The sequence below is a fragment of the Mustela lutreola genome, chromosome 16, assembly GCF_030435805.1.
Source record: "Mustela lutreola isolate mMusLut2 chromosome 16, mMusLut2.pri, whole genome shotgun sequence".
In the NCBI taxonomy this organism is placed as follows: domain Eukaryota; kingdom Metazoa; phylum Chordata; class Mammalia; order Carnivora; family Mustelidae; genus Mustela; species Mustela lutreola.
This window is the reverse complement of record NC_081305.1, coordinates 45,733,449-45,759,674: the sequence shown is the minus strand read 5'-3', so window position 1 is coordinate 45,759,674 and position 26,226 is coordinate 45,733,449. Positions and strand designations below refer to the sequence as shown.

Sequence of the window (26,226 nt, the reverse complement as noted above, 5' to 3'; positions counted from 1 at the left end):
GAGGGCCTGGGATAGAGGGTGCTCTGTGGGTGGGACACGCGCAGCACTCAGCCCCGGGGCAGGGGCTCCGAGCTCCAAGTGGATGTGGGAGTCACGAGATCCCTGAGGTGGGGAGGTGCCGGTCAAAACCCCAAGGGGGGAGCTGAGGAGTCAGGAGGCCTTGGGGACCTGAGACCTGCCCCCGCGTGGCTTAGTTTCCCCATCTGTCTGCTCCTCAGTCTCTCCTTTCCCTGCTCCTGCCTATCGCCTCTAAACATCTCTTTCCACCCCTCCTCCCTTTCTCTGCACCTTCCCTGCACCTGGTCCTTGCCCCAGCTGCCCCCTGGTCTTCCGGCCAGCAACAGGATGCAGTCAGAGGCTGGGCAAGGTCGGGGATGGGAAAAGTTGGAGGCCAGAGGATGATCTGTGAGTGACCCCATCACCCCTCACCAGCCGTAACAACAGTAACAGCAGCTACGGTTGTTCTCACACGGCGGACCCCTGATCTTGTTGGCCGCTGAACACTTCACATCCGCAGTGTCACTTCATCCTTGCAGCTGGAAGTACCAGGATTTGCTTTATTCTGTTGGTGGGGGGGTCCCATCCCTGGCCCAGAGTGCCCCAGCTAAGGGCACGACTTGAACCCAGGATGACATGCCAGGAGACAGTGCACCTGACCCTGGGTACACCATGGTGCTTTTCTGAGAAGGATTTGGTCTCTTACGGAAAGTGGAGGGGGTCTTCGCAGGGATCCCATGGCTGTTGTACTCGTGCAGGATTGATGGTGAGGCTGCCAAAGAAGACTGACTTTTCAGGGCCCGCTGTGCCGTGGGCATGCGTTAGTGAGATGCTCGCAGACGCTCCTCGGGCAGCACCTTACACAGAGTTCGCTCTGAACACAGGAGTGGTCGGTGTTCTTGTCATTCGCATCTCACTGAAGTAGCCAGCTTCTCCATGAGGTGGGAACGTCAATATCCCTCACTTTACAGATGAGGAAACTGAGACACAGAGGTCCCTGCCTGGGAAGTCTGGCAGATGACTGTGTTTTAAGGAGCTTTAGCGAGGAGTGTGTTCTCCTGCCTTCTCCTCTGATGCTCATCGGGTCAGCATTCAGGAAGGACAAACGAGTGTGTTAATCAGGGGTCGATCTCCAAGGCTTCACTGGGTGCCCAGCAGCCTTCAACTTGAAACCACTGGCTCTTGGCTCAGAGGGTTGAAGTTCATTTCCCATCAGCCTAACATTCCACTTAAAGTGAAAAACTTTATGCTTAATGTGAAAAACCTTAGCACCCACTTACATGTGAAAAGACAGACTTCCCAATCAGAGCTCACAATCCTAGTAGATGCTCCCAGAACACCCATTCCGTTCCAGACACACTTCTCACCACTTCCCAAATGTCAGTTTAAATAATCCTGACAGTAACCGGAAGGACCCCACTCCACAGGTGAGGAGACAAACACAGAGACGCATCTTACGGGCAGGGCAGAGTTGCAGGAAGGGGAAGGGGCTGGAACCCAGACAGGTGGCTCTGGAGTCCATTGCCGCGTTATTGATCCGCAGGGGATAATGGAAGGGTAGCTGGGAAGCTTCTTACTCCTTGGAGACCTGTGTCAGCATCCCGGGGCTGCTGGCACAAGTTACCACAAGCGTGGTGGCTTAAAACCAGAGAAATTTGTGTTCTCACCATTGTGGAGGCCAGAAGTCCAAGCTCAAGGTGTTGGCAAGAGTTACCCTCCCTCCGAAGGCTCTGGGGGAGGCTCCTTCCTCACCTCTTTCAGCTTCTGGTATTTTCCAGGTGCTCCTTGGCTCACAGCCACAACACTCCCATCCCAGGCTTGGTCTTTTTTTTTTTTTTTTTTTTTTTTTAATTTTAGAGAGAGAGAGTGTGCACGAGCAGGAGGGGTAGAGGGAGAGGGAGAAAGAATCTTTTTTTTTTTTTAACATTTTATTTATTTTGACAGACAGAAATCACAGGGAGGCAGAGAGGCAAAGAGAGAGGAAAGGAAGCAGGCTCCCTGCTGAGCAGAGAGCCCGATGCGGGGCTCGATCCCCGGACCCCGGGATCATGACCTGAGCCGAAGGCAGAGGCTTTAACCCACTGAGCCACCCAGGTGCCCCGGGAGAGAGAATCTTAAGCAGACTCCACGCTGAGTGCAGAGCAGGACACAGGGCTCCATTTCATGACCGGGGCTGAGACCAAGAATCAGTGGCTCAGCTGACTGTGCTGCCCAGGCGTGCCCCCTGGCTTTGTCTTCACGTAGCCTCTTTTCTTCTTTCTGTCTCCTTTTCTGGCTCTCATTATTCTATAAGGAAACTCATCACTGGGCATAGGGCCTACCTGAATCCAGGATGATCTTGAGAACATGACCCTAAAAAGATCTACAAACACTCCTATTCCAAATAAAATCATATTTTGGGGTTCTAGGTGGACATATCCTTTGGGAACCACCATTCGACCCACTATAAGACCCAGGGATTATGCCCATTTTACAAATACAGAAACTAAGGCCTAGAGAGGGGAGGTCACATGGATCTCCACGTCAGGCAGGGACTCGAATTAGGGTCTGCCCTCTCAAAGTGCACCCTCTGATGCATGGAAACTGCTGCCTCCCAGGTGAATGGTGTGGACATGAGGCTGCCCGTGGTGCTGGACCAGGGCCGGGTCCGCGCCTCCCAGCATGGCTCGGACGTTGTGATCAGCACTGACTTTGGCCTGCGTGTGGCTTATGACCTCGTGTACAACGTTCGGGTCACTGTCCCAGGCAACTACTACAAGCAGCTGCGCGGCCTGTGCGGGAACTACAACGGCGACGGCAAGGATGACTTCCAGAAGCCGGATGGCTCACAGGCAGGCAACTCAAATGAGTTTGGTAACTCCTGGGAGGAGCCGGTGCCAGGCTCCCCCTGCCTGCCGCCGCCCACCTGCAAGCCCGGTGAGGATTGCTCCCCGAACCCCCAGTGCCCACCCGAGCTGGCGGAGAAGTACAAGCAGGAGAAGTTCTGTGGGCTTCTCACCAGCCCCACCGGGCCTCTGGCCGCCTGCCACAAGCTGGTTGATCCCCAGGGTCCCTTAGAAAATTGTGTCTTTGATCTTTGCCTGGGTGGTGGGAACGAGAGCATTCTCTGCAACAACATCCACGCCTATGTGAGTGCTTGCCAGGCGGCCGGAGGCAACATTGATCCCTGGAGGACCGAAACATTCTGTCGTGAGTAAGGGGCAGAGAAGGGGGGTGGGGGGAATGGAGGGGCAGCGGGAGGGGACACTGAGGCACAGAAGGGACAGACACGGGGCCCTGCACCCCCTCCCACAGAGCCCCTGGGAGGGGGCTCTGATGAGAACTCCCTCTTTGCAGCGATGAAGTGCCCCCCCAACAGCCACTATGAGGTCTGCGCGGACACCTGTTCCCTGGGATGCTCGGCACTCAGCGCCCCCCCACACTGCCCGGAGACATGTGCTGAGGGCTGCCAGTGTGACCCCGGCTTCCTCAGCAACGGCCAGGCCTGCGTGCCCATCCAGCAATGTGGCTGCTACCACAATGGTGTCTACTATGAGGTAGGACCCCAGTGATGGCGGGCAGAGCCCGGGCCTCGTGTGGGACCCCGTTCCACTGCCCATCACCCCACAGCCTGTCCACTGGCTTCCTGAACGTCTCTCCCACCCAGTCCTTCCTCTCCCCATAGCCCCACTGTGGTCCCATTGGTCATCTCACACCTGCTGCCCCTGTCCCCTCACTCTGGCTCCCTTGGGCCACCTTCCCCCATGGCCCAGGAAGACCCTTCTCAATATGGCCATGGACCTTGCAGCTTCAAACCCTCTCCTGCCCCCTCCCCGGTCTAGGCTGTCTCTGTGACACAGCAGGTAACCCCCCTGCTTCTTTCTCCCACCCTCTCACCCACTTAACTCCTCTTTCTTTGATTTGACTGTGTGTTTGTCTGAAGTCTGTCTCGCTCAAAAGACCACGAGCTCTGTGAGGGCAGGCACCCTCTCTGCTCTTCCCCTCATACAAATGAAAGTGGTAACAAAAGCAAACAGGTAGACGCCGCTTACCACGCACCAGTTATGGTATTTGGTGCTACATGCAGTCTCGGTGTGTTACACAGAGAGACGAACTTTTTGTTATGAAATTTTATTTTTTTAAATTAATTATTTATTTATCTGTCAGAGAGAGAGAGAGAGAGAACACAAGCAGGCAGAGTGGCAGGTAGAGGCAGAGAGAGAAACAGGCTCCCCGATAAACAAGGAGCTGATGTGGGACTCGATCCCAGAACCCTGGGATCAGGACCTGAGCTGAAGGCAGCGGCTTAACCAACTGAGCCACCCACGCGTCCCAGTGATGAAAATTTTCAAACATGCAAAAGTTAAGAGAACAGTGTGATAAATCTCCATGGACCCTTCATGCAGCTTTAGTGATAACCACATTTTCCCCATCTTGTTTCCTCTCCAACTTGGATGATTTCTTAAAAAACTCCCTTTTTCAGGGTGCCTGGGTGGCTCAGTGGGTTAAGCGTCTGCCTTCAGCTCAGGTCATGATCTCAAGGTCCTGGGATCCAGCCTCGCATCGGGCCTTCTGCTCAGCGGGGAGCCTGCTTCCCCCTCTCTCTCTGCCTGCCTCTCTGCCTACTTGTGATGTGTTAAATAAATAAATAAAATCTTTTTTTAAAAAGTTCCCTTTTCTTTTCCCCTATATTTCATATGTATTATTAACTAAGTCATACTACCATAGGCAGGTGCTATTATTATCAGCAGCTTCTAGATGAGGAAATTAAGTGATCAAGAGGTTAAGTAATTTTTTTAAGATTTTATTCATTTGAGAGAGAGCATGTGAGTGCATGAACAGAGGCAGAGGGAGCAGGAGAAGCAGGCTCTCTGCTGGGCAGGGAGCTCAGCATGGGACCAATCCCACGATCCGGGGATCATGACCTGAGCTGAAGGCAGACGCTTAACCAACTGAACCACCCAGGCGCCCCGAGGTTAAGTAATTTGCACAGGGTGATACAGTTTGGAAATAGCAGAAACAGGCTTCAGACCCAGGCAGTTGCTCCAGAGCCTTTGCTCTTTTTTAAAAAATTTAAATTCAATTAATTGACATAATGTATTATCGGTTTCAGGGGTAGAGGTCAGGGATTCATCAGTCTTGTATAATACCCAGTGCTCATTATAGAGCCTTTGCTCTTAATTGGTACGTTCCAAGCTCCTCACACACAGCAGACATTGAGAGGCCATTGTGGAATCATGGATGAGTGAATGAATGAAAGAATGAGTGAATTGGACCCCAAGGCCATGCAGTGCCTCAGGGTCACAGACATCCCTTTCATGTTCTCTGAACCCTCTGGGCCCAGAACACCGGACATGCCGGTGTCAGCTCCTGCCCTGACAGCTGCTGCCCTCTGTCCCCACAGCCGAACCAGATGATGCTGATTGACAACTGCCAGCAGCAGTGTGTGTGCCACGCTGGGCAAGGTGTGGTGTGCCAGGCCCACAGCTGCAAGCCAGGACAGGTGTGCGAGCCCTCAGGAGGCGTCCTGAGCTGCATCACCAAAGGTGCTGGGCTGCATCGGGCCCTGGGTGGCTGGGAATGGAGGACAGGGACCCCAGAGCAGAGGGTGGTTGAAACCCTTATTTTTACCGTGGGAGGCACAGAGGACCAAGGATCGAGGTCTCCACCTGGGGACCTCTGGGCTGGGATTTCTAGGGCCTGGGACAGAGGGGCCCCCAGGATGGAAGGTAGAGACTCATATGGTAGAATTCAGGCTGTGTGGATATACTCCCCAGGGCTATGTTTCCTAGGGCAGGTGTCTGAGACCCTCTGCATAAGGCAAGGACAGGCAAACTTTTTCCCTAAGGGGCCAGATGATAAATATTTAAACCTGCAAGGCCTTAGGGCCTCAGTCATAACTACCCAACCCTGCCATCATGGCGTGAAATCAGCCATAGACTATGTAAGCGAGGAGGAGAGGATCTCGTGAAACTCTGATATTTATGAAAACAGGCAGCCGGCTGTGAAAAGTCACTAGATTAGGCTCAGGGTTCCTAACACCATCTCCCCTTCAAGGTAGGGGTTTCGGGCAGGGACCCCACCAAGGCTGGGGTCTTCGATACAGGGCACTCCTCAAAAGGAGGATCAGGACTTACAGGGACACAGTCTCAGACAATGCAACACCACCCCCAACGCCCGATTAAGTTTAAGTCTCAGCGCTGCCCCCCAGGACTGGTTTCTTAGGGTGAAGCACAGAGCATAATTTCTTACTCCCAAAGACAAGGGAATGGGACCTCCAGAACGGACTGAGACTCTCAGTGATGCTGGGCAGGCTAACAGGAACCCCAGGGATGGGGGTATAGCAGTCAGCGTTGGATCCAGAGATGGAAATCACAGAGTAGCTTCAATGCAGAGTTTAATCAACAGAATTTACCTGTAATCAAGTACCAGAGGGTAAGAAGAATATGAATGAACACAAGAGCAGATGTTGGGAGCAGCCCCCTGCTACCACCCCCAGGTTAATGCAGGGCACCCAGGGAAGGGAGGGAGACAGGGATGTCATTGGAAGTTGCAGCCAGAGCCCACTGGCTTAGAGGTTGTGCAGGCTGGAACTGGCAGGTGGGAAGATTCTGCTGGGTTGCCGGCAAAACTAGCAAAACTCCACGGAAGCTGCTGGTCAGAGCCTAAGTGATTCTCCAGGAGCCACGGACCTGGCTGCATGCGTTCCCAACCACCCCCCAACCACCGCAGGCAAGGGGAGCCAGAAGCTGCGCCCCCTGCCACAACCCTCCAGTGCTCTCTCCCGACAAAGCCCCATACTGTTTGTTGGTGAATCTGGAGCTGAGAGGCGATAAACTGAACACGCGCACAGGGGCAGAGAGGAGGCAGTTTTAAGGTTGGGCACAGGCGTTCAAAAACTAGGGTCACAGATACAGTGGCCCTAGGGACAGAGTTTTAGACAAAGAGACCCTCAGAGCTGGGGCTTTAGAAATGAGATCCCCAAAGCCAAGGTCTCAGAGGTAGCCAGCTCAAGGAGGCAGAGTCTTACACAGAGGGATCCCCAGGCCCTGAGGAGATACAGAGACCCCCAGGGCAGGGTCTCAAATGTTAGGTCCTCTGAGGGTTTAAATTCTCACCAGGAAGTTCCTCTAGTACCTTGGTTTAGCACAGAAACCTCCAGGACAGAGTCTCAGAGGGAGTGGTCCCCAGAAGGCTAGGAGCTCAGGCACATGGAGAAATGGGGGCCGGGGTGGGGGAAGTTCTGGAACACAGAAGGCCCTGGGGCTGTGGATGCCCTTCATGGATGCCTGCAGGGCTGGTATCACAGCTAACGGGACCCACTGGGGCTGGGTTCCAACGTAAGGGCCCTACAGTGTGGGTCTTGGCTGCAAGGTCCCCAGGATCCGGTCTCAGACAGCAAACTGCCGGGTGTGGGTCTCAGCTGGGAGGCCCCTGATAGCCCTCCTCACTCACAGTAGCCCTCGGCAGCATACAGGAGCCCCAGCACAAACTGGGGCAGATGCTGGGGAGTGAGCGGCCTTACGCCAGACAGACCCAGAATGCCCTCTCTCCTTGTCTCCAGACCCATGCCACGGTGTGACATGTCGGCCACAGGAGACCTGCCAGGAGAAGGATGGCCAGGCCGTGTGCGTGCCCAACTATGAGGCCACATGCTGGCTATGGGGTGACCCACACTACCACTCCTTCGATGGCTGGAACTTCGACTTCCAAGGTACCTGCGACTACGTGCTGGCCGCAGCCGGCCCCCAGGGGGGCAGCTCCCAGGGCCTAACCCCCTTCACCGTCACCACCAAGAATGAGAACCGGGGCAACCCGGCCGTGTCCTATGTGAGGCTCGTCACCGTGTCTGCCCTCGGCTTCAACATCTCCATCCACAAAGGGGAAATCGGCAAAGTCCGGGTAAGTCAGGCAGCGCAGCCTGCCAGGCTCGGTTAGGAGCTGAAGGTTCTCTCTGCCCCGAGGGTGGAAACAAAACAGCAACAGCAGTTACAGCAATTATCACCTCTCTGTTGGGAATTTTTTTTTTTATTTTATTTTTATTTTTTTTATTTTTTTTTATAATTTTTTTATTTTTTATAAACATATATTTTTATCCCCAGGGGTACAGGTCTGTGAATCACCAGGTTTACACACTTCACAGCACTCACCAAATCACATGCCCTCCCCAATGTCCATAATCCCAACCCCTTCTCCAGGGAGACAAACCATAAGTGACTCTCTGTCGGGAATTAAGCAGCCCTAGCCCTTTGCTAAGGGCTTTGATGTGGGATGGCAGCGTTTGCCTTTGGAGAGACCTGGGTTTAAATCCGGACTGTCCTTGTGAGCTGCGTGACGTTGGGCGAGTAACTTTTCTTGGTGGGCCTCCATTTCCTCATCTGGGACATGGGATCCGGCTGAGAGCCTGTGAATGTTTGTGAGAGAATAAATGAGAGGCCCAGAGCCTCGAACATGGAGAGAAATTCAGGGAGATGGGGAGAGGGACAAGGGCCAGGAGGAGACAGACCACCCTTCCTGCTCATGGTAAAGGGGTTGCAGATGAATGGCAGTCCACAGCGGGAGAGGGAGAGGTGTGGGACAGGGTAGGGACCTGATAAATAATGTTGAGTGTCTTGAAGAGATGTCCAGACACAGAGAGATGCACAGGGAATGAGGAGAGAGAGAGGGAGTCACTGAATGAGAGAGATGCAGAGAAAGACCCAGAAAGAGAGAGAGAGAGAGAAAGATACAGAGTGAGAAAGAGAAACCCTGAGAGAGAAAGAGCCAGAAAGAGAAATAAGTCTAGATGTAGAGACAGGGAGAGACAACAGAGAGACAGAGAGACAGAGAGAGAGAGAGAGGAGAGGAAGGGAGGGAGATTGAGAGCGAGTGACAGACCCAGGCAAAACAGCAGAGGGAGGCTTCATTCTCCAGGGTCTGGACTCCAGCAATGTCCACAGTGCTTGTCAGATGACCTACAGCCATCAGTCAGTCGTGAGGGAGGCCTTGGCAGCTGCCAGCAGCAGCGGGACGAGGGAGGGAGGCAGGGGCCAGAGCTGGAGCCTCCAAACCTCGAGTGAGCTGTTTGCCTCCTTTGCCCCTCCTCCCCAGGTGAACGGTGTGCTGACAGCACTGCCCGTGTCTGTGGCAGGCGGCCGGATCTCGGTGACCCAGGGCGCATCAAAAGCGCTGCTGGTCACCGACTTCGGGCTTCAGGTCAGCTACGACTGGAATTGGCGAGTGGAGGTGACGCTGCCTAGCAGCTACCATGACGAGGTATTTGGGCTCTGCGGGAACATGGACCGCGACAGCAGCAATGACCGAGTCTTCCCCAATGGCACCCTGGCTCCCTCGATACCCGTCTGGGGCGGCAGCTGGCGCGTTCCAGGCTGGGACCCGCTGTGCTGGGATGAATGTCAGGGGAACTGTCCAACATGCCCCGAGGACCGAGTGGAGGAGTACAAGGGCCCTGGCTTCTGTGGACCCCTGGCCCCTGGCACGGGAGGCCCATTTGCCGCCTGCCATGACCACGTGGCCCCCGACAGCTTCTTCAAGGGCTGCGTTCTGGATGTCTGCCTAGGCGGGGGGGCCCAAGACATCCTTTGCCAGGCGCTGGCTGCCTACGCTGCCGCCTGCCAGGCTGCTGGGATTGCCATTAAGGACTGGAGGGAGCAGGCTGGCTGTGGTGAGTGTTCGGGAGCAGAGCCGGAACTGGGGTAGGGGAGGGGTCCTGTCTCTGCCAGACTGGATGGGTCTCGCTTTCTGGGTCGTTTTGTTTGTCTCTCGCTCTCCCTATCTGTTTTTGTCTCTCGGTTTCTTGGTGCTTATCTCTATGTCTCCCTTTGATTGTCTCTCTGCCTCTCCATTTCTCATTCTCTCTCTCCTTGTCTCTGTTTGGGTCTTTCCCTGTGTGTCCCTATCACTGTCTGTCAGTGTCTCTTACTGTTCCCCTCAGTCCCTCTGTCTGTCCCTCTCTGTCTGCCTCTGTCTCCTCCCAGTCCTCTAACTCCATCCCCTGATGCCATTCCCTCCCTTTCTCTCCCTCCCACTCTTCGGTCTACCCACAGAGATCTCCTGTCCTGAGAACAGCCACTACGAGCTCTGTGGTCCTGCCTGCCCAGACAGCTGCCCATCCCCTAACCCCGCCACGACGCCAAAGCCATGTGATGGCCCCTGTGCTGAGGGCTGCCAGTGCGACTCGGGCTTCGTGTGGAGTGCTGACCGCTGCGTTCCCCTGGATGGTGGCTGTGGCTGCTGGGCCAATGGTACCTACCACGAAGCTGGCAGCGAGTTTTGGGCTGACGCCACCTGCTCCCAGATGTGCCGCTGTGGGCCTGGGGGTGGCTCACTGGTCTGCAAGCCTGCCAAGTGTGGGCTAGGGGAACAGTGTGCCCTGCTGCCCTCGGGCCAGCATGGCTGCCAGCCTGTCAGCACAGCGGAGTGTCAGGCCTGGGGTGACCCCCATTACGTCACCCTGGATGGGCACCGATTCGACTTCCAAGGCAACTGTGAGTACCTGCTGAGCGCACCCTGCAAGACACTGCCCACCGGAGCCGAGAACTTCACTGTCACTGTGGTCAACGAGCACCGGGGCAGCCAGGCGGTCAGCTACACTCGCAGCGTCACCCTGCACATCTACAAACACAGCCTTACCCTCAGTGCCCAGTGGCCCCGGCAGCTGCAGGTGAGGGGCCTGGAGCCAGGCCGGAGCACATGCCAGCCCTGGGGTTGTCTGGGACAGTCAGGAATTTGCCGTTCCCCCGACTACCTTGCATAGGTTAGCAAGGAATGATGCAGGGGTTGGAGTATAGGCCTTGGGGCAGGGCGTCTCAGAGCAGTGGCTTCCCCACTGGATAATTCCTTTAGTTTGGCCTTAGTTTATCCCGCTATAAAATGGGTGTAAGGAAAGTACCTGCTTCAGAGCGTTGTGTGAAGAAGCAGCAACCTCCTGTCTGCAGAGGCCTGTTATTACTACTACTGCTGTCATCATTATTATTACAAAGGGTAGATCCGGGGCTCAGGTTTCCACCCTATACCCCCAACCCCGTGCGTAGTGGAGCCAAAATTCAAACCCGTACCTGCACCGTTCATTCCTCCTATCCTTACCCCGTGTCCGCAGGTGGACGGCAAGCTCGTAGCGCTGCCCTACCAGCTGGACTCGCGCCTGAGCGCCTATGTGAGCGGCGCCGACGTGGTGGTGACCACGGCCGCTGGGCTCTCTCTGGCTTTCGACGGGAACAGCTTCGTGCGGCTGCGCGTGCCGGCGCCGTACGCGGGCGCCCTCTGTGGCCTGTGCGGGAACTACAACCAGGACCCCACCGATGACCTGAAGGCTGTGGATGGGAAGCCAGATCGCTGGCAGGTGGGAGGCGAGGCTGGCTGCGGGGAGTGCGTGCCCGGGCCATGCCCGCCGCCGTGCACAACAGAGCAGCAGGAAGCCTTCGGCGGCCCGGACGCCTGTGGCGTGATCTCCGCCGCCGACGGCCCACTGGCGCCCTGCCACGCCCTTGTGCCCCCGGAGAAGTACTTCCAGGCCTGCTTGCTGGACGCCTGCCAGGCCCAGGGCCATCCGGGAGGCCTCTGCCCGGCTGTGGCGGCCTATGTGGCAGTCTGCCAGGCCGCGGGGGCCCAGATCGGCGAGTGGAGGCGGCCGGACTTCTGTCGTGAGTACTGATGCATGCCTAGTCTACATAGTGGGGGTCTTCCTACCTCCCCTTTCCAGGCCTCTAAGATAAGAGCCTTCTCCTCCACCATGGAGTTAGGCATCCCCTTGCCTCCCCTGAGCCAGATAGCTCCTGTCCAAAAAACGATCTTGGCATTCACACACTGCAATGTACCAGGTCATACTGCAATGGGAGAGACTCAGATATACCTGGTCAGAAACCTCGGGTCCAGGATCCTCTCAGGGATTCAGGTGCTGATATCCTAGTCAGACAGACTGGGGTGGCTGGGCCCGCGGAAGCTACACAGCAAGATACAGCTGATCAGGTAGAGGCTGTCCGGTACCCCTGGTGAGAGAGCCCTGGAGTTGGTCCCATGCACCTACGCTGTTTCAAACCCTGAAAGACACAAGGTCAGACAGAATTGGTCTGATAACCTCAGACGGGGAGTCTCCTGCTTAGAGGCACTTGGGCAGAGACTCCCGGGTAGAATCATGACCCTGACATAGCCCCAAGTAGATAGACATATACAGGTTCTTGGTGGGATCATCCGGGGCAGTTCCCCTCAGACACATTGCCTTGGTCAAATGTATCCTGTTAGCTTCATGCAATCAGACACCTATGGTCAAAGTCACGCTGACACAACCTTGTCGGAGAGACTCCGTCAGAGGCCCCTGGTCAGACATCCACAAGCCAGGTAGACCCAGGTGGATTCCCACCAGACACACAAGATACATTTGGCCCCACACCCCACTCAGGCTCACCTGGGCAGGTCCTCCCACTCTGCGCCTCCCCTGTGCCCCTCCCTTGCTGCTTCCTGGCTCATTCCCTCTTGCTCCCCACAGCCCTCCAGTGCCCTGCCAACAGCCACTACAAGCTCTGCGGTGACTCCTGCCCTGTGAGCTGCCCGAGCCTCTCCGCGCCCGAGGGCTGCGTGCAGAGCTGTCGTGAGGGCTGCGTCTGTGATGCCGGCTTCGTGCTCAGCGGTGACACCTGCGTGCCTGTGGGCCAGTGTGGATGCCTCCACGAGGGCCACTACTACCCGCTGGGCGAGTCCTTCTACCCAGGCCCTGAGTGTGAGCGGCGCTGTGAGTGTGGGCCAGGTGGCCAAGTCACTTGCCAGGAGGGCCCGGCCTGCAGGCCCTACGAGGAGTGCCGGGTAGAGGACGGTGTCCAGGCCTGCTACCCTACAGGTTGTGGCCGCTGCGTGGTCAATGGGGGCCTCCACTACATTACCCTTGATGGCCGTGTCTATGACCTACATGGCTCCTGCTCCTACATCTTGGCCAAAGTCTGCCACCCACAGCCTGAGGATGAGGACTTTAGCATTGTGCTCGAGAAGGATGCGACCGGCAATGTCCAACAGCTGGTGGTGACTGTGGCTGGCCAGGTTGTGAGACTGGCTCGGGGGCCAAAGGTAAGTGGATATGGCCTTACCCTGGGAATCTGAGCAGGACAGGGCCCACCCTGAGGGTTCTGAGGGGGCTATGACCCCGCCCCAAGGCAAGTGAGGGGGACAGAGATCTGAGGGTCTGAAGGGGCATGGTCCCACCCCAAAGGGCCTGCGAGGGACATGGCTCCACCCCAGGAGTCTGAGGGGACCACTCCACCCGTGGTTCTGTGAGTCCCTGACCTCCCTGACCTTTCCACCTAGGTCACCGTGGACGAAGAAGCTGTGGCCCTGCCTGTGGCTGTGGGTCACGTGCGGGTGACCGCCGAGGGCCGGAACGTGATTTTGCAGACGACCAAAGCACTGCGGCTTCTCTTTGATGGCAATGCCCATGTCCTCATATCCATCCCCAGCCCCTTCCGTGGCCGGGTCTGTGGCCTCTGCGGGAACTTCAATAGCAACTGGACCGATGACCTCGTCTTGCCCAACGGTGCCGAGGCCCCCAGCGTGGATGCCTTTGGAGCCGGGTGGCGGGCACCCAGCTCCTCCCACGGCTGTGGCGAGGGCTGTGGGCCCAGCGGCTGCCCCGTGTGCTTGGCCGAGGAGACGGCACCATATGAGAGCAACCAGGCCTGCGGTCAGATCCGGGACCCCCAGGGCCCTTTCGCGGCCTGCCACGCAATACTGAACCCCTCTGAGTACTTCCGCCAGTGCGTGTACGACCTGTGTCTCCACAAAGGCAACACCACCTTCCTCTGCCGCAGCCTGGAGGCCTACACGGCAGAATGCCAGGCAGTCGGTGGGACCGTGAAGACGTGGAGAACAAGCAGCTTCTGCCGTGAGTGTCTGGGGGGCCCCTCCGAGGACTCCAGACCGGGCTCAGGGATAACCCCCTGACCAACTCCTGTCCTATGTCTCAAGAGCAGTCCTTCCCTCCTGAAGGCTCCCCCCAGCTTCTCCCGCAGCACACCTGCTGGCCTCCCTCCTTCCCCCTGAAGCCCTTCTCAGACTTCAGGGACCCCCAGTCCTGAAATCGCAGACACAGTTCTTCCCCAGGGTTCATCCTCAGCCCTTTCTGTGGGGACCCTGGAGGGCTGGTCAGGCAGGTCCGCAGCTCACATGATAAAGCCTGAGTCTGTGGCTCACCTGGAGCTCTGGGATGGGACCATATCCCCTCTAATCCCCAGCCCAGGACGGTACCTCTCAGGTACCCCTAGTGAGGAGTATGTTTCCTTCAGACTGCCAGGGTAGGGCTGTGTCTCACTTATCCTTCTCCGGACAGCACCCATGTCCAGAGTCATTACCCACCTATGTAGCCCTCGATTTGTCCTCAGTGCTGACAGTGGACACTGTCTGTCTTCAGCACCGACCAATCTCCTGACTGCCAGTCTTAGGGGTCCAGCAGCTTCCTGGACACTTTCCCCTGGGTGTCTTTAGGGTCTCTCACACCTGCTGTGTTCCCATATGACATCAGCATTTTACCCCAAACCTGATCCTCCCTTTCCCTGACCCCAGTCCACATCTCCCGGCAGCCTTGCCATTGGCCAGTTGCTCAGCCAGAGCCCAGGGCCTCACCCTAGAGGCTTGCCCTGCGTCTTTGCAACTCCCTGTGTTTACCCCATCCTAGTCCTGGACCCCTCTGCCTCTGCTTCCCCAGTGCAGCCCTGACCATGCTATTGGACTATTGGTCCCACTGACATGAACTCCACAGGACAGGGCCCGAGGCTATCTTGGCAGCTGGCATCCCCAGCACTGCCAACTGAGATCCTGGTTTGCGGGGAGGCCACAGTCAGTGTGGGGGTTGGGGCATGGGGCCTCGCCCGCCCCCAAGCCTGACCCACCCTGCCTTTTCCCTGTACAGCACTGCAGTGCCCTGCCCATAGTCACTACTCCACCTGCATGCGCTCCTGCCAGGGCTCCTGCGCAGCTCTGTCCGGCTTCACGGGCTGTACCAGCCGCTGCTTTGAGGGCTGTGAGTGTGACGACCGCTTCCTGCTCTCACATGGCACCTGCGTCCCCATACAGAACTGTGGCTGCGCCCACAATGGCCACTACTTGCCGGTGAGGGCGGGCTGGCGGCTGGCGGCGGGCAGGGAGGGTGGAAGGGCTCAAGGGAGACTCGGGGCTTCTGTGCCGACCCCCTCAAGGTTGGGGACAGAGGAGCCACCTCCATTTCCCAGCTCGGTGACTCAGTGCCGGTAAAGTCCCGATATGAGTTTCCTGAGGCTGCTGAGACAAACGACCTTAAACTCGGTGGCTTCACAAACCAGAGAAATCTGTTCTCCCAGAGTTCTGAAGCCCAGCATTGGAAATCAGGGTCACTGGGGCAAAATCAAGGTGTGGGCAGAATGGCGCCCTTCAGAGGCTCTGGAGGAGAATGGCTTCCTCCCCTGCTCCAGGTTTTGATGGCTGAGGCATTCCTCAACTGTGGCCACCTGCAATTTTTTCTTCTGTATCACATTTCCCTTCCTCCTGTGTGTGTGTCATAAAATCTCCACGTGCCTCCCTCTTCTAAGGATACATTCAATTGCATTTAAGTCCCACCCAGATAATCCAGGACAGGCTCCCCATCTCCAAATCCTTAATTCATCACATCCACAAACACTCTTTTTCCATATAAAACAGGTTCCAGGAATCGGGGCCTGACATATTGGGGGGCCCATTATTCGGCCTCCTCCAGTCCCCTCTCTGAGCCTCATTTTCTTCATGGGGTTAATCGTCATCCTGGCACCAGAGGTGTTTGACAATCAGGTGCCATTGTGCCTGAAGGGTACCCGCTGGGGCCCGAGCCTCACCTTCTGCCTTCATCATATAGTAAAAATATTGACAATTTACAACAGCACAGATGGTGGGCAAGTTGGCAATTGTCTCCTGATGGAAGTTGAAAGTGAATTAGATTTACTTTTGTGCTTGATGTTTTCTGCGCTCTTGTGATGTCCCAAGTTTGTTATAGGTGTCACTTTATTTTGTGATCATAACACTCTTATGAGATGGGCACTATTGCGACAAAGATAAGTCAGCCCAGGACCGTCTCTTAGCGAGTAGTGAGGCTGCGATTTACACCCCAGCAGTCCGGACCCACCCTCTGAACAACTAGGCATTCTACTTCCTCATATTTATCAAATAAAGGAAAGATGAATGACCACATCCCATCCTCATTTATCCCCATCATTTTATTAATGGCAGAAAGGTAGACTAGAAGGCCAGAAAGTACAAGACTTCTGGGGGAGGAAATGCCAAACTGCTCCTTCCTCTGGGTGTCACCACCTACAGGAAGCCCTCCCTGATCTCCTAGGCTGGTTTAGGTATTACTACAGTGCTTCCCCTTTCCCAACTCTGACCAGTCTGCTTGTGCTAGAAGGTTTCTTGGATTTATGAGTCTAATATTCACCAGAGAAGTCTGGGCTGGAGATACAGATGAGCGAGCCACCCATATAAAGATGGTATTTAGCTCTTTTGTTCTATTCATTCATTTCTTTTAATGTTTTCAGACTTCTTTTTTATTTTTTAACATTTAACATATATTATTTGTTTCCGAGGTACAGGTCTTTGATTGACCGGTCTTCCATAATACCCAGTGCTCTTACAACACATACCCTCCCCAGTGTCCATCATCCAAGTACCCCATCTTCCCAGCCTCCAGCAACCTCCCCTCCAGCAGCCCTCAGTTTTTTCCTAATATTAAGAGTCTCTTATGGTTTGTCTCCCTCTCTGGTTTTGTCTTGTTTCATTTTTTCCTCTCTTCCCCTATGATCTTCTGCCTTGTTTCTTAAATTCCACATATCAGTGAGATTATATGATAATCGTCTTTCTCTGGTTGACTTATTTCACTTAGCATAATATTCCCTAGTTTCATCCATGCCATTACAAATGGCAAGATTTCATTTTTGATGGCCGTGTAGTATTCCATTCTGTGTGTGTGTGTGTGTGTGTGTGTGTGTGTGTACACACACACCACATCTTCTTTATCCATCCATCTGTTGATGAACATCTAGGCTCTTTCCATAGTTTGACTATTGTGGACATTGCCACTATATACATTGAGGAGCATATGTCCCTTGGGATCACTATATTTTATCTTTAGGGTAAATACCCAGTAGTGTGATTGCTGGGTCTTAGGGTAGCTCTATTTTCATACTTTTTGAGGAATCTCCATACTGTTTTCCAGAGTGGCTGCACTGGCTTGCATTCCCACCAACAGTGTAGGAGGGTTCCCCTTTCTCCACATCCCAACATCTGTCGTTTCCTGACTTGTTGATCTTAGCCATTCTGACTGGTGTGAGGCAATATCTCATTGTGATTTTGATTTGTATTTCCCTGATGTTGAGTGCTGTTGAGCACTTTTTCATGTGTCTGTTGGCCATCTGGATGTCTTCTTTGCAGAAATGTCTGTTCATGTGTTCTGCCCATTTCTTGATTGGATTATTTTTCTTTGGATGTTGAGCTTGATAAGTTCTTTGTAGATTTTGGATACTAGCCCTTTATCTGATATGTCATTTGCAAATATCTTCTCCCATTCTGTTGGTTGTCTTTTGGTTTCATTGACTGTTTCCTTTGCTCTGCACAAGCTTTTTATCTTTAAGTCCCAATAGTTCATTTTTGCCTATGTTTCCCTTGGCTTTGGAGACATGTCTACAAGAATTTGCTGCGGCTGAGGTTGAAGAGGTTGCTGCCTGTGTTCTTCTCTAGAATTTGGATGGATTCCTGTCTCATACTGAGGTCTTTCATCCATTTTGAGTCCATTTTTGTGTGTGTGTAAGGAAATGGTCCAGTTTCATTCTTCTACATGATGCTGCACAATTTTCCCAACACTGTTTTTTGAAGAGACTGTCATTTTTCCACTGGACATTCTTTCCTGCTTTGTTGAAGATTAGTTCACCACAGAACTGAGGGTTCATTTCTGGGTTATCTATTCAGACTTCTTTTTTTAAAATAATTCAAACTTAAGGAAACTTGCAAGAATCATATGAAGAACTCCTGTATACCTTTCCTTTAGGTTCTTGTTGACCTTTTGGCATGCTTGCTTTTTTTTTTAAGATTTTATTTATTTATTTGAGAGAGAGAGAAAATGAGCGAAAGGGAGGGGCGGAGGAGGGGGGAGAAGCAGAGTCCCCGCTGAGCAGGGAGCCCGATGTGGGGCTTAATCTCAGGACCTGAGATCATGACCTGAGTCAAAGGCAGACACTGAACTGACTGAGCAGCCCCCACCCCGGTATCCCCTTATGCTTGGTCTATCATCCTTTCGTATAAGGGTATATGAACGTGTTTTCTGAACTATTTTAGAGTGATGCTGACATAGTGCTCCTTTACCCCCTAGTACTTTGGCTTGGCTTTCCTAAAAACAAGGAAATTCATTTACATGATTATGATGTGATTAATTTCAAAATCAGGAAGTGAACACTGACTCAATACTATATAAAGACTCCGTCTGAGTTTTACCAGTGGTCCCAGTGATATCCTCTACAACAATTGCCCGCCCCTCCTGGGCCAGAGTCTAAATGAGGATCAGACACTGCTTTTAGTTTTGTTGAGATTTGATGAGATCACCAGGTAGTGAACCCAGAGAGAGAAGGAAAAGGTTTAAGGGCTGTGCACTGAGCAAAGTAACAGTTACGGATTGGGGAGATGATCTGGGAGGTGAGGACGAACTTGAAAATGCAGGAAAAAGAGAGGAGCCAGTCAGGTAGGAGAAAAAAAGTTATTTGCTGGAGTTGGGTTCCCAGGGCCCTGTGTTCTGGGCTGTGGGTGTCAGGACTCCAGGCTCTCTGTCTTACCTGCTATGATTTGGCTTTTACTGGTTTACACCTTACCCCAAAACATAGTGACTTAGAGGTGCCTGGGTGGCTCAGTGGGTTAAAGCCTCTGCCTCCGGCTCAGGTCATGATCTCAGCATTCTGGGTTCGAGCCCCGCATCAGGCTCTCTGATCGGCGGGGGCCTGCTTCCTCCTCTCTCTCTCTCTCTGCCTACTTGTGATCTCTGTCTGTCAAGTAAATAAATAAAATCTTTAAAAAAAAAATAGTGGCCTAAAACAACTACTTGCTGAGTTCATGATTCTGGGAGTCCACTGTTCAGGCTGGACTCAGCTGGGTGCTTCCTCCGCTGTTCTGGAGCTCATCATACATCTCTAGCCCTGTGGTGGGTCCGCTGAGGGCTGGCTGGCATACAGTGGTAGCAGCTGGGATTGGTGTCTCTCTTCCGTGGGGTCTGATCCTCCAGCAGACTAGTCCATGCTTGTTCTTATGGCCAGGGTCCCAAGAAAGAGAGAGAGAAGGGAGGAAGGAAGGGAAAGAGAGAGAAAGAGAAAGCTGTGAGGTCTCATGAGGTCCAACCTTGAACCTGGCGCGGCATTACTTCTGTTGCCTTACAACAACCAAAGTGTAACGCTTAAGTGAACCCAGATTCCTGGGGGAAGGGGAAGTAAACTCCATGGCTCAGTGGAAGTTGCTGCCAAGTCACCCTGTATGGTTGCAGAGAGTCTGGGAGATTGCGGCCATGGGCGCCATCCGCTGCACCCCGGCCACCTGGCCCCTCTCTCTATGCACAGGTGAACTCCTCACTGCTGAGCTCAGACTGCCACCAGCGCTGTTCCTGCTCCCCAAGCACCGGCCTGACTTGCAAGGCATCCAGCTGCGAGCCAGACCGTGTCTGTGAGGTCCAGGCTGGGGCCCGGAACTGCTGGGCCTCCCAGGGTCTCTGTACCCTCTCTCTGGATAACAGCCTCACCACCTTCGATGGGTCCCGCAGAGCTTTCCGCTCCCAGGGCATCTACGAGCTGTCTTCCCCCTGCCCAGGGCTACCAGACACCATCCCCTGGTTCCGCGTGGTGGCTGTGGTCCAGGCCTGCCAAGGCAAAGTTGAATCTGTGAACCAGGTTCACATCTTCTTCAAGGATGGGCTGGTGACTCTGAGCTCAGAGCACGGAGTGTGGGTAAGCCTGGGCACAAGGGCATGTCTCCCCTGGGCTTTTGTCCTTCCTGCTGCTATGCGCCTACAATCCTGGCTGCCTGTCTGCCTGTGTTTTCTTTATCCAGATCTCTGTAGTTCAGTCTCTGGATTGGTATTTGTCTCAGTATTTTGAACTTAGTCTGTTCTGGCTGAGTTCTTGAGGAGCGAAAACACACTCAAGTCAATCACTCATTTTGATCATAGCATTAATCGAAACTCTATTGGTTGTAAACAGCAGAAATCCAAATCAGGTTGCCTTGAGCAAAAAGGAATTTCTTGGCCCCTAGAACTAGAAAATCCAGGGGTAGAGCCTCAGGCGTGGCTGCATCCAGGTGCCCTAGTGGTATTATCCGGATTTGTACCTCTATCTTTTGGACTTGCTGTTCACCAAATCAGTTTCATTCTTTGTGGTTCCCCACAAGGACAGGGACTATTATCTCCATTGTACACAGAGGATAAACTAGGTCCCAAGAAGCCCCAAGCATTCAGATTTCCTGGGAGAGATCCAGGCTTTGAACCCACCAGCACCAGGCTCTGTTCCCCACCACGTTGGTGGGAACAAGGTCCTAGGGGTAACAAGGGGCCATGATCATGTCCAAGTGCAGTGTTCAATAGGAATTTCTCCTGGACTCTGATGACGCTGGCCACTGATCCTTCCCTCACCTGTCCCTCAGCTTGCTCTTCGGGCCCCGCTCAGCCTATCATTGTCTGCCTCCACGAGTCTGTTCCAGCTCTGGTGCCCCCTCTCTTCTGCCTCTTGACTTCCTCTCACGTACATTTATGTTTGCCAAACCCCATGGTTCTTGCCACCCTCGTTCCAGATTTCTCAGAGAGAATCTGGCCAAACTGAGGTCTGATGCTGACTTACATTCCAATTATTCGTGGCCCATGCGGGAGAGCCCCAGACCCAAACATGGACGTCGAGCTACACTAACGTTCCCAGATGAGCATGTCCCTAGTTCTGTGACCTTTTACTGATTGCAGAGACATCCACTGGGGTCTTCTAGGTTCAGTGGAGAGAGACAGCCGATGCTCCACACACACACACCCCTCGGTGGATGGTCTGCAAACCCCCACCAGCGCTTGGAGATGGGCCAAGACTCAGCCTTGCTGGAAGCAGGGAGGTTTGCATTCTCTCCTTCCAATAATCTGGGCCAGTCATTCCTTTTCTCAAGCCATCTTCTTGATCCATAATTCAGGTTAACAGACCCCTACTCTTGACCTCCCCCTTGCCCTTCTACGGAGAGAAACAGTTCTCTACAGAGCAGACAGATGTTCGAGAAATGGGAATCAGATCATGTGGAAAACTCTACGGTGGCTTCCTAGAGCAGCATTCCAAACTCAAGCCACCTCCTTTCATTGGCCTACATACAAGGTTTTGTGTGATCTGACTCCTGCTGGCCTCCAACCCTGTTTCCGGTAACTCCATCCCTTGTTAGCTATGCTAATGATTGGCCAGGCCGACCTTTCAGTAAACCAGGCTTGTTCCCGCTTCGGACCTTCACATGTGCTGTTCCTACTGCTGCAAAGCTCTTCACCCAGGCAGGCTGAGTTGACACCTTCTTGTCCTCCATATCTCAGTTCCAGCGGTGCTTCTCCAGAAAGGCCTTTCCTGACCACGTACCAAAGTTCCTCCTCTCTATCCCAGTCTCCATACTATCAGGGTCTTTGATTTCCTTCAAAACACTTCTCGCTTTCTGTAGTCATCCATTATTTGTTCGTGTTTCTTGCTTTTCTTCATCACTAGAATATAATCCTTAGGTGGGCAGTGGTCCCATCCATCTTGGTCATCACTTTGTCCCCAGTACCCAGAATGGGGCCTGGCCACCCAAGAGGATTCCCAGGAGAAGGTTGTTTTTGTGAATACAATCAGCCCTGTTGCGTCTACAGCAGACCATGAACTGAGTGACAGATGATACAGACCTAGTTCTTATACTTCCAAAGCTTAAAGCCTGGTGAAACTCTGCATCCACCCCTCCAACTATCCTTCGCTGCATCTCTCTCTTTCTCTCCCTTCTTCCAGCCATCTATTCTTCTACCTGTTTCCTTTTTCCCCTTTCTCCCTCCCTCTCTTTTCCCTCCCTCCATTCCTTCTTTCCCTCTCTCCACCCACCTATCATCATTCACCTACAGTCCTTACACCCATCCATCCCCTCATCTACCCATCCATCATCCATCCATCCATCCACCTACCAGTCCATCCATCATCCATCCATCCACGCATCCATGCGTCCACCCATCCATCATCCATCCACCCATCCACCTACAAGTCCATCCATCTGTCCATCCATCAATCCATGCTTCCACCCACCCATCATCCATCCACCCACTAGTGTGTACACCCACCCATCCACTCATCCAACCAACCACCATCCACCCACCAATCCATCCATCCATCCATCTATCCAGGCAATATCTACCTATCTTTCCAATCACCTGACAGGGGAACAGAAATCATTTATTAAATCATTTATTAAAAGAGAAATTTAATTCAAAGAAGTTTCTCTAAGGAGTCTAGCTCTAGAAGGATTAACTCATCAATGAAAAGTTATTTAAAGGAAAAATCTCATACAATTACCAAGGTTACTGAGTCCACAGCTTATGACAGAGAAACTGTAATTTTCTCACATGACTGTGATACTTTCTAGATCATTACTTGTCTTCAGACATCAGCATTGAGAAAATAAAGCATGAAGTTGCTTTTGTTAGGGAACCAGTTACTTACAGGACACATACAAGTGTTGTTTTATTTTGTTTTGTTTTGTTTGAAAAAGAGAACCGGAAAGGATGATGATGGGGTTGGATTGTGTGTTTATCTGTCTGGTACAAAGTGCTCCTCACCACCCCAGCTGCCCTTGAGATGTTTTTTGCATCCTTACTTATCCATTGACCCATCTCTCTGTCAGCTGTCTGTCCTTTTAACCATCTGTCCAAATCTCCAGCTAGCTTATGTACGCATCTGTTCATACCATGCCTCTATCCATGTCTTTGTCTCCTTTGGCACCTGTGTCTCTGCTTTTGCTCCTTGAACTTGTTTTCCTGCTTGAAGGCTCCTTCCTGGTAACCCTCCAGTTCTTTTGTGGCTCTAGTCTCACCTATGTTTCCCCTACCACCACCAGGTGAATGGCATCCATGTGGCCCTCCCAGCTGAGTTATCAGCATCTGTGTCCATACATAAGAATCCCGATGGCTCCGTGAGCGTTAACCAGAAGGCTGGGGTCCAGGTGTGGCTTGACCTCAAAGGGAAGCTGGCTGTGATGGTCAGCGAAACCCATGCTGGGAAGCTGTGTGGGGTCTGTGGAAACTTTGACGGGGACCAGACCAATGACGAGAATGACTCCGGAAAATGACAACGGACATCTGGAGAATGCAGGACTTCTCCCCATGGTGAGGGGTATAGCATGGAAGCCAGGCTACTTGGGGCAGGGGCACCTGGGTCCTCATGGGAAGTGGGCAGTCGGGGTAAGTGCTCAGTCTGCAAGAGGAAATGCTAAGAGTCTGTCTCTTACAGTGACAGCTGGTCAGTCATCTACTGGGAATGAGGACTTCATGACCTGAGCCTCCTGGAGATTGAATAATTGGGGGGTGCACAGTGTCCATGTGTGCCCCTACACTGTTGTACCCCTTTGATGAGTCTCCAAGGCCAACTACAAGAGCACTGAATAAATATCTCAGGCTAAGCTGCATGCCAGTGTGTCTGTCTCATGCCTCCTCCTCCCCGACTTTCCTTCTTGCACAGCAGCTGCCAGATGCCTGCACAATAAATTTGGGGGGTGAAAAGATGGTTGGATGGATGGATGGAGGGAGGGAGGGATGGATGGATTATGGGTGGGTAGAAGGGAGGAGAAAGGGAGGGAGGAGGAAGGAGACATGGATGGGCAGATGGGGCGTGGAGAAATGGGAAGATAGGGACATGGATAATTAAAAGAGTAGATGAGAAGATGAACAATTGGATAGAGGGAAGGAGTTGAAAATAGAAAGAGGGATGAATAGATTTCAGCTTTATCATTTACAGTCCAACAAGTGAATTTCTCTGCCACTCAGTTTCCTCGTATGTCTTAGTCTGTGCAGCTGCTAAAACAAAATACCACAGAATGGATGCCTTATAAAGAGCAAACACTTATTTCTCACCTTTCCAGAGACTGGGAAGTCCAAGGTCAAGGCACCAGGAGACTCAGTGTCTGGTGAGAGCCCGCTCCCTGTTCATAGTTGGCTCTCTTCTCATGTATCCTCACGGGAAGAGGGGCAAGGGAGCCCTTTGGGGCCTCTTTTATAAAGGCACTAATCTCATCCATGAGGGCTCCGCCCTCACGACCCAATCACCTCTCAAAGGCCCCACCTCCAAATACCTTCACATTGGGGATTATGTTCCAACATAAGAATTCTGAAGGGATTCAGTCACTCAACACCACCTCTATTTTAGAGAGAGTTTGTGGGCAGAGGAAGGGGCAGAGAGAGAGGGAGAGGGAGAGACTCTCAAGCAGACTCCCCACTGAGCACCAAGCATCATGAGGGCTCCCACATCTCAAGACCCTGAGACCATGACCTGAGCCAAAACCAAGGGTCAGACGCTTAACCAACTGAGCCACCCAGATGCCCCAACAGCATCATATTTAAAGCAGAGTTCATGAAAGTACCCACCTCATGGAGTTGGAGTGGGGATTTAATGTGTCAATCCTATCCACGAGTCAAAATTTGAAATCCTGGGGCACGTGGCTCAGTGGGTTAAGCCTCTGCCTTCACTCAGGTCATGATCTCAGGGTCCTGGGATCGAGTCCCACATCGGGCTCTCTGCTCTTCAGGGAGCCTACTTCTTCCTCTCTCTCTCTCTCTCTCTCTCTCTCTGCTTGCCTCTCTATCCACTTGTGATATCTCTCTGTCAAATAAATAAAATCTTAAAAAAAAAAATTTGAAACCCTCTTCTTTTCCAACCCCGTCCCCCAGCCTTCCCACGGTGGCCTTCCCCACCTCAGTGAATAGCATTGCCTCCACTCAGCCATAGAAGTCAGAAAACAGGGATCATTCTTTCCTCCCTTCCTGCCCCCCCACCTCAGTTCATCAACATACCCTGTTGGGTTGTATCAAAGCATATCCACTTTCTTAAGCCCACCGGTGCAACCATCACCCTCATTCATGCTGACAATGCCAACAGACCCCTATCTGCTCTTCCCCTTTTGCAATCCATTCTCACCACTTCTCTATGACTCTTGTTAACATACAAGAGGGACCATTAGCTATACATTCTCTTATAATAAAATCAAATTCTTCACCTTTTCCTATAAGGCCCCTGTCCACCTCTTCTGACTCATCTTCAGTTGCTGCCTTGCCAATTATGATTTGGAAACCTGCTCTTTCAATGTACTGAACATGCCAAATTTTCCCATTTCACTTCTGTGCACTTGGCACATGACTAGCTGCTGCTTATCCCTCAAATGTCAGCTTATATGTTACTACCTTAGAGAGGCCTTCCATAGCCACCTCACTTAAAGTGAATTCCCTCTGTTACCCTCTGTCCCAGATGCTTGCCTGCTTGCTTCTTTCCTTCCTAGCATTTACTACACTTCAAAATTACATTTATTTGAATTTCTGCCCAATTAGAAGTAACTCAAAGGTAGAGACTACATCTGTCTCATTCACCACTTTAAAGGTTTTATTTATTTATATGACAGACAGAAATCACAAAAAGGGAGAGAAGCAGGCAGAGAGAGAGGAGGAAGCAGGCTCCCTGCCGAGCAGAGAGCCTGGTGCGGGGCTCGATCCCAGGACCCTGGGATCGTGACCTGAGCCAAAGGCAGAGGCTTTAACCCACTCAGCCACCCAGGGGCCCCACAGTCACCACTTTATTCCCAGAAACTAGCACATAGTAGATGCTCGGTACATATTTATTGAATGAGTAAATGACCAATGATTAACCTGGAGCAAAGATCGCATAGTAAATCCTTTACATAGTAAAGGATTATATCCACAGTATGAAAAGTGCTCCTTTAAATCAATAAGAAAAAGATAACAGTCCAATTAGGAAAAAAAATGAGGATATACACAGGCAATTAACAGAAAAAGAAATGTACATATGTTGAATGATTCAATATGTCAGGTTATTCATATATAATATTTCTAAGCTTCACAACAAACCTGCAACAACAACAAAAAAGACAATCCAGATGTCTATTAGTAGGGGACTGGTTGATCTAACATGATGGACAACTCTGCAGATGAAGGTAAAATAAGGTATATTTGTATACACTGCACAGTATTGATCTCTGGGATATGAAGTG

At 52.6% G+C, this 26,226-nt stretch overlaps 1 protein-coding gene across 3 annotated transcripts in view; it reads left to right on the top strand.

Annotated features, from left to right (window-relative positions):
• FCGBP (Fc gamma binding protein) overlaps nt 1–23,637 on the top strand; it is a 42,430-nt gene extending 18,793 nt beyond the window's left edge. For 2 of the 3 annotated variants that reach the window (XM_059151688.1, XM_059151690.1), the window contains 13 exons: nt 2,595–3,186; nt 3,334–3,533; nt 5,381–5,522; nt 7,541–7,878; nt 9,067–9,640; nt 10,023–10,639; nt 11,075–11,618; nt 12,461–13,032; nt 13,270–13,843; nt 14,867–15,066; nt 19,551–19,934; nt 23,071–23,338; nt 23,463–23,637. In XM_059151688.1, coding sequence (XP_059007671.1) covers nt 2,595–3,186; nt 3,334–3,533; nt 5,381–5,522; nt 7,541–7,878; nt 9,067–9,640; nt 10,023–10,639; nt 11,075–11,618; nt 12,461–13,032; nt 13,270–13,843; nt 14,867–15,066; nt 19,551–19,934; nt 23,071–23,301 — 4,968 coding nt within the window. In that variant the 3' untranslated portion in view covers nt 23,302–23,338; nt 23,463–23,637. The remainder of the gene's footprint in view (nt 1–2,594; nt 3,187–3,333; nt 3,534–5,380; nt 5,523–7,540; nt 7,879–9,066; nt 9,641–10,022; nt 10,640–11,074; nt 11,619–12,460; nt 13,033–13,269; nt 13,844–14,866; nt 15,067–19,550; nt 19,935–23,070; nt 23,339–23,462) is intronic. The other variant, XM_059151689.1, reaches the window with a different exon arrangement.
• Nucleotides 23,638–26,226: the final 2,589 nt, after the last annotated feature.